This window comes from Anoplophora glabripennis, unplaced genomic scaffold (genome assembly GCF_000390285.2).
Source record: "Anoplophora glabripennis isolate ALB-LARVAE unplaced genomic scaffold, Agla_2.0 scaffold258, whole genome shotgun sequence".
Lineage (NCBI taxonomy): Eukaryota > Metazoa > Arthropoda > Insecta > Coleoptera > Cerambycidae > Anoplophora > Anoplophora glabripennis.
Genome location: NW_019416390.1, coordinates 21,210 through 28,285, shown reverse-complemented (window position 1 = coordinate 28,285; position 7,076 = coordinate 21,210). Strand labels below are relative to the sequence as shown.

Here is a 7,076-nt window from a genome sequence, read left to right as displayed (position 1 = left end):
TCAGTCAAAAATGGGTCCAAACGATAGTTTATTGTGTATACAAAGCAAAAAACATAGTCAGCTGGCGGTTCATGGGTAAAAGAGTAGTCAGTTAATGCGAAAAACATATCATTCGATGTTCTCACGAGCGCGCTGCCGCAAGGGGTTTGATTGCCTCAGCTGACGATCTTATTACCAACGATTGGCCAGCTGACTATTTTTATGGCCCTATATGCACTATAAGTTGCAATATATTTCAATTTCAGTACATAAAAAATAATTTTCAATTATTTTTTCATCTAACCTGTTCCGACGGTCAGCTGACGTACTAATTACCATCAATGAGCCAGCTGACTAGCTTTAATCGACTAAACACAGCATCAAATGCCTTATTCTTGAGTTTGGTCCATTTAAAGATTACAAAATTTTTTTAATATCCATACGCATTGGAGGGTAGGGTGGTACCCACCATTACCGCTCTAGGAGTTTCATATCACTGCCTGACCTTAGTTGGGGTAAAAACTGTCATGTAAACTCAAATTTTTTATCTAGAAAATAACTCAACAAATTCTGCAGCTGGCACGCGGACTAATACTGAATAAATGTCAAATGTGTCAAAGTTGAAGGTGTAGACTTGTAGTTATGATAATAGTAATATGTAATCAACTTTGACACTTCAAGAAAACAAAAGAAGGTTCAAGAAAACGACCAGTTTTTAAATAACATTATATGGACTGACTATATGGATTTTATTTGTAATTTTTGTTAATTTTGCATCAGTTTTTGTTAAATAAACAAGATTAAATCAAGTAATTTCCTGTGATATAAATTAGTTAAATAAAATTAATTCATCACTGTTTTATTCAAAGCAATCTAATATGACGTAAATCTGCAGTAGTTATGCCTGAAAACTTAACTTTAAAAAATCTTCCTCCTGGAAAAAAAATTACCTCAAATCCAAGTATCTCGGAAACTAGTGGCTTTTCGAAAATTGTTTATATCATAAAAGTTGCTTATAATTTAGAGATCTTTCATGTGCGCCACTTTTTAAAACTGCTGTCAACAAAATATGTTTTCAGATTGCAGCGACATCTATACCTGCACTGAGAGGAACGGGATTTGTACTCACAAGTAAAGACATTTATTGAAACTATACAGCGGATTTTTCAGAAATCATTTATCTTTTTCTGTTTTTGAGATATCCAGCTGGGGAGTTTTAAACGGGACACCCTGTATAGGATATTACATGTTTAAAAACCACCACTAGATTTTAGCAAAAAATTGCATAAACCTTCTATGAAAACCCCCCAAAAGTTATCAAGTTTGGCCCCTCCTTTACAGGCCATAAAATAAAAAATAATAATAAAAACGGGGACCACTCATAGACTTTGTTATATCTCTTGATAGGTGCGGAGGTAGCTGAGCGGTCAAAGCCCCGCAACTAAGCTAAGGCCAGAACAGGCTGGCAGTATCTTAGAGTTCGAGTCCCATACGTGGTAAAAAACTTTGAAAGAATTTTTCTGTCGTACCTATGGATGTTTGTATTTGTAAGGTGGAGGGTAGTGTAGATTAATAGGCAAAAAGTACCAAGCATGCACCTAATTGCTAATAAGTCTCATTACATTTACCTTTTTTTATGTCTCATGATTAAGTATATGTAGGAGAAAAAGTGTGAATTCTTTTTTATATCAATTAGAAAAAATTAAATATGTAAAAATTAAATAAAATAGTTGAAATTAAATCAAATATACCAGGAATACATTTATTAAATTTGGATGATATTTAAAAAATGAGATGTACTAGGGTTGCGTTCTATATTTCGGAAACAGTAAATAAAAAAAAGAAATTAATCATCTTATATGGCTTTATTGTTTTTCAAAATATTCTCCATGAAAATCAATACACTTTTTCATGCGTTTGAACTAATTTTCGAAGCACTGTTTCCATTCCGATTGAGGTACCTCCAAAACATGCATTTTGAACGCATCAAAAGCTTTTTCAGGAGTCGAAAAACATTTACCTCGTAATTTATGTTTGATATGCGAGAATAAAAAGTCAGTGGGTGCCAAATCAGAGTTGTATGGTGGATGACATCAATTGAACTTTTCTCAAAAAGTCTCTTGTTTGAACCGATGTGTGTGTTCGGCGGTTGGTTTCCTTTATTTTTCCGAAGACTTCTGGCAAACAAATGGTTATGTGCCATTCAGAATTGACCATCCGATCTTGCACTAATGGTACAATTACATTTTTTCGAAAAAACAGGCAACCATTTGCTCAGAAGTGCTTTGTGCACTAAAACCTTTTGTTGAATTTGGCTCATACTGAAATACCCATAAAGTTGACTGCTATTTATTTTCAGGCTCATATGCAGATTCATGATTTTTCACCTTTTACTATGTCATAGACGTGTTTTGAAGCACTGCAATCGTATTTCTTGAGCATTTCTTTCGACCAATCGATACGAGCCTTTTTTGAGCGTATGTCAAGGATCCAACGCGAAGAAATTTTTTTGGTGACCAAATGTTCATGCAATATTAAATTTGCTGGTCCAATTAATGCCTAAGGATCACGATAAGTCAATCTTGCAATATTAGTTCATTAACAGCGTCAATGTTTTCTGAAGCAACCGATTTTGGACGACCTTCATGAAATTCGTGAGCGAGTAAACAACGGTCACGAGTGAATTCCGTATGCTTCCAATATACAGTGGTTTTTGATTGTGCTTCAACACCAAAAGTAGAATTAAGTTCATCCATGCACTGTTGTTGATATAATTCACGTCAAAAGTTATAAAAAATAATCGCATATTCACAACTTATTTCCATTTTATCACTAAGATGAATTGTTTAATTCACTGTAAACAACACAAATAACAAAAACGTTCTAAGTATACCAAAATAAAGTCAAACTTTACGATAGGGATATCGGTTGTCAGATTGCAGCACCAGGATCGTCCAATCCCAAAATATAAAAGGTAACCCTCGTATTACATGTTATTAGATTTTCACTAAAAAAATTGCTAATATAATTTTTTTTAATTGTCACCTAAAAAATTAAAACAGTCTCAGCATTTGCAATTTAGAAGTTATAATTTCCAAATATGGGCATTCTTAGTTCGCTTACAAAAACATTCAAACTTCATTTGTTTTTTAATTACAATAATAGCCATATATAAATCAGTACGTCCTGTGGATTAGTTTTAATAATTATAATTCTACACTTAATATCTTTACTAGACTTACCAAAAGTTCCAATAACAATACAGCAATTTTTATATTATTATCCAATGAGCATATTTCACGTTCTTTTTCTGAAGGTTCAGAATCTTTCAATAATATCATCTCCTTGTAAATAGTTTCGTGTTCCAATATTTCATTCCATTTATTAAGTACTAGATTTGAAGCTCTAAAAAATTCGATTAACACAGTTAAGTAAAGTTAATTTTGCAAATAATTTGCAAATAATTTAGTAGCAACTTCGGCATATTTTTTTTTTATTTAAATCAGTTCATTTCAACTTTGAAGTATAAAAGCAATACCAAATAGTTTGATGCCTTTCTTCTACTAAAGATTAAGTATATGTAGGAGAAAAAGTGTGAAATCTATTTTACATAAATTAAAAAAAGAATAAATATTTAAAAAATTAAATAAAACAGTTGAAATTAATTCAAACATACCAGGAATACATTTATTAAATTTGGATATGATATTTAAAAATGAGTATCTTTATAATTGATGTAAAGACATTTTGAGAGATGTTCCAGGGTTGCATTCTATATTTCCGGGATAGTGAACAAATAAAGAAATTAAACTTCTTTTTTATTTAAATCAGTTCGTTTCAGCTTTGAAGTATAAAAGCAATACCAAATAGTTTGACACTTTTCTTCTCCTGGGACAGTGAATTAATTTTGAGGGATTTACAATAGATTCGGTAACTTATGCTATACCGCATCGGACACTTCTGTAACTATATTCATGTCAAAGCTCTGTCATTAGGCTTTACTTTTTATTATGTGTCATTTTGTTGAAGTGTAGTAAACAACAAATGTTTTCTCAGTTCCAGTCGAATTACGAGCCTTCAATGCCATTTGCAGGAACTTTTACTTTTCCAGTTTAATTAAAAGAAAAGTGCTACTGAAAGTCATCGAGTACTGTTGAAGACTTATGTGAACATACTCCATCGATAAAAACGTGTAAATATTGGTTTCGTCATTTTAGAAGTAGTAATTTCCAAACAGTTGACAAAGAATGCCCCGATCAACCAAAAGAGTTCGAAGATGATGAAGTATTACTCAACAAAGATTCATGTCAAACGAAAGATGAACTTGCTGAATCATTGAATAGCGCAACAGTTTCTAAATGTTTAAATGCACTAGATATGGTTCAAAAGCATGGATATTGGGTGCCAAACGAATTGAAGCCCAGACATTGAACGGCGATTTTTCACAAGTTAACAATTGTTTCAACGTCAAAAAAGAAAGGGTTTTTTGCATCATATTGTTACTGGCGATGAAAAATGGATACGCTATGATAATCCTAACCTTAAAAAAACCTGGGGTTTGCCTAGTCATGCATGAACATCGACGATAAGGCTGAATATTCATGGTTTGAAGCTCATGCACTGTATTTGGTAGGACCAGCTTGATGAGTACTGTGAGCTGCTTCAACCGAATGAAACCACCTCTGGTAAATGCTACCAAACACAATTGAATACAATTGATGCCTTTGAACCGTGCATTGAAGGAAAAACGGTCGCAATTCGAGCAAAGGCATGATGAAGTAACGACATGACAACACTCGACCACATGTTGCTCATGAAGTCAAAAAATACTTAGAAATGCTGAAATGGAATGGTTTCCCCACCCGCCATATTCTCCAGATTACTACCTGCTCCGATCTATGGAACACGGCCTGGTTAAAAAGATCTTCCAATGTTATGAACATATGAAAAATTGGATTGATTGGTGGATAGCATCAAAACATGAATTGTTCGTTCAAGAGAGAATTCGTATACTGCCAGAAAGATGAAAAAAGTCACTAGTGATGGACAATACTTTGAAGAATAATAATGTACACAATTTTTCACAATAGCCTTGAATTTACAAAAAAATCCCTCAAAATCAATTCACATCCTAGTAACTAAAATTACCTGGATAATTCAGTTTTGCCATTTGTAATTATATGCCCATATTTGGTTATTTCATTAGACATTTTCTCATAATCTTCTTTAGAATCAGAAAGTTTTTTTCCAATTAAATTGAGCTCCATTTCACTACACTGTAAGAGTCTACGGGTACTTTTCAGCTTCTCTTCAATATCCAACAATTCTTTTTCTTTATGGTCATCAGATTTTGATAACATTTCTTGTAGCAATTTATTTTCCTTTTCTAAAGTCAAATTCACATTTTTTTTCTCAGTTAATTCATTTAAAATACTCGACATTTCTATATCTTGGTCAGCTTTCTTTGATGACAAAGAAAGGATTTTATTATCTCTGTCAGTCAGTTGTGCACTGAGGTATTGAATTTCTTTTTGTCTATTGTTACATTCAAGTAAATAAACTGATATAGTTTTTGATAATTCTTGTGCTTTCAGGTCTGCGTTTTTATATAGATTTTTGTAAGTGTCGATTTCCAAATATGCATTCTTTATTACAAACTCGTTATTTCTCAATTCCGTGTACAGATGTTGATTTTGTTGTTCTAGCTGAGACAGTTTTAAAGATAAAGACTCTTCTGTTTCTCTCAACTTATTTTCTAACTCAGTACTACGTTCCTCGTGTATTTGTACTTTGGACGATAAATCAATAATTGTATTTTGCAATTCCTGTTTTTCTAAAATATTAGAACACTGCACTTGTTCGAAATCTAATACACTCTTTGTATATTTATCCTCAAAATCATCTTTCTCCTTCACTGACTGTTCAAGAATTTCACGTTTAGTTTTTTCAAGTTGCAATTGTTCTTGCATGCTTTCAAGTCTTTCCTTCAAACGATCAATTGCCAATTTTTGTTTTTCAAAACTTCTGCTACTTTTGCTCTCTGATAAATTAAGATCCACATCAAAAAACTTTGCAGGTTTTTTTTTCTCTTTTGCGGCTAATGTGGTTTTCAATTTATCATTCTCTGACTCCGCTTCTTGCAACTTTTTTTCTAAAGCATTTATGAGTTCTTCATAGTCAGTTAGTTTTTTATCAATTTTTAACTTATATTTCTCTTGATTTTCCCTAATTGAGTCAATATCTATTTTTAGAGCAGAAACCTGTTCATAGAGCTTGCAATTTTTATCAACTTCTTCGTTACATTTCTTTATAGAAGAAGATAAATCAGCTTTCAATGTGTAGATTTGATTGCATAATTCACAATTTCTTTCTACTTCCGTATTGTAGTTTGATAATAATTCGCTATATTCCTGTTCGTGTTTTTCTTCAATTTCCTTGACTTTAACTAAGAGTTTTTCATTTTTCTTAATTTCGGAATCAAGTTGTAACTTCAGTTCTTTATTGTCACGCCACATAATGTTTTTAATTTCGACATCAGCTTCGAGAGTGTCTCTTAACTTTGTAACTTCTACTACTTTAATTTGCAAATCTTCCTCTAACTTTTCAATGTTGTTTTCAAATCTTTTATTTAATTCAACAAGCTCATTTATCATATCATTTTTTCTGTCTAAATGGACTTGGACTTGAGCTGCAGTTAAGGTAATGTTTTCATTTAATGACATCATTTTCTTTGATTTATCTTCATTGTCTTTTAAATTCGCCATTGCTTGCGACAACGATGACTCAAGTTCTTGGTTTGAAGTAGTTAACTTCGTCAGACGTTTTTTAAGTTCATCATTAGATTTAGTTAAGGTTTCTACTTCTTCATTTCTTTCGTTTAATTCCACTTGGAGTTCTTTATAAGCCGATTCAAAGTTAAACTTAGTAGACAATTCCTTTTCCTTTGCAATATTGGCTATTTGCAAACTTGTAAATTCTTTCTTAAGTTCTATTAAATTTTTTTCCAACTCTGTCATTATCTTGCTTTTCAATTCCAATGTGCTATTCATCGACTTCTCTTTTTCTGATAAATTGTTATTCTGATCTGTTAATTCATA

General features: G+C 32.1%; 1 protein-coding gene across 1 annotated transcript in view; it reads right to left on the bottom strand.

Moving 5' to 3' along the window:
* The window catches only part of LOC108905274 (centromere protein F-like), a 22,745-nt gene extending 15,734 nt beyond the window's left edge, over window positions 1-7,011 (bottom strand). Inside the window, exons 1-2 of the mRNA XM_018708077.1 lie at window positions 5,128-7,011; window positions 3,222-3,384 (exon numbers count right to left, since the gene is read on the bottom strand). Coding sequence (XP_018563593.1) covers window positions 3,222-3,384; window positions 5,128-6,995 — 2,031 coding nt within the window. The 5' untranslated portion in view covers window positions 6,996-7,011. The remainder of the gene's footprint in view (window positions 1-3,221; window positions 3,385-5,127) is intronic.
* Between the last annotated feature and the right edge of the window lie 65 nt (window positions 7,012-7,076).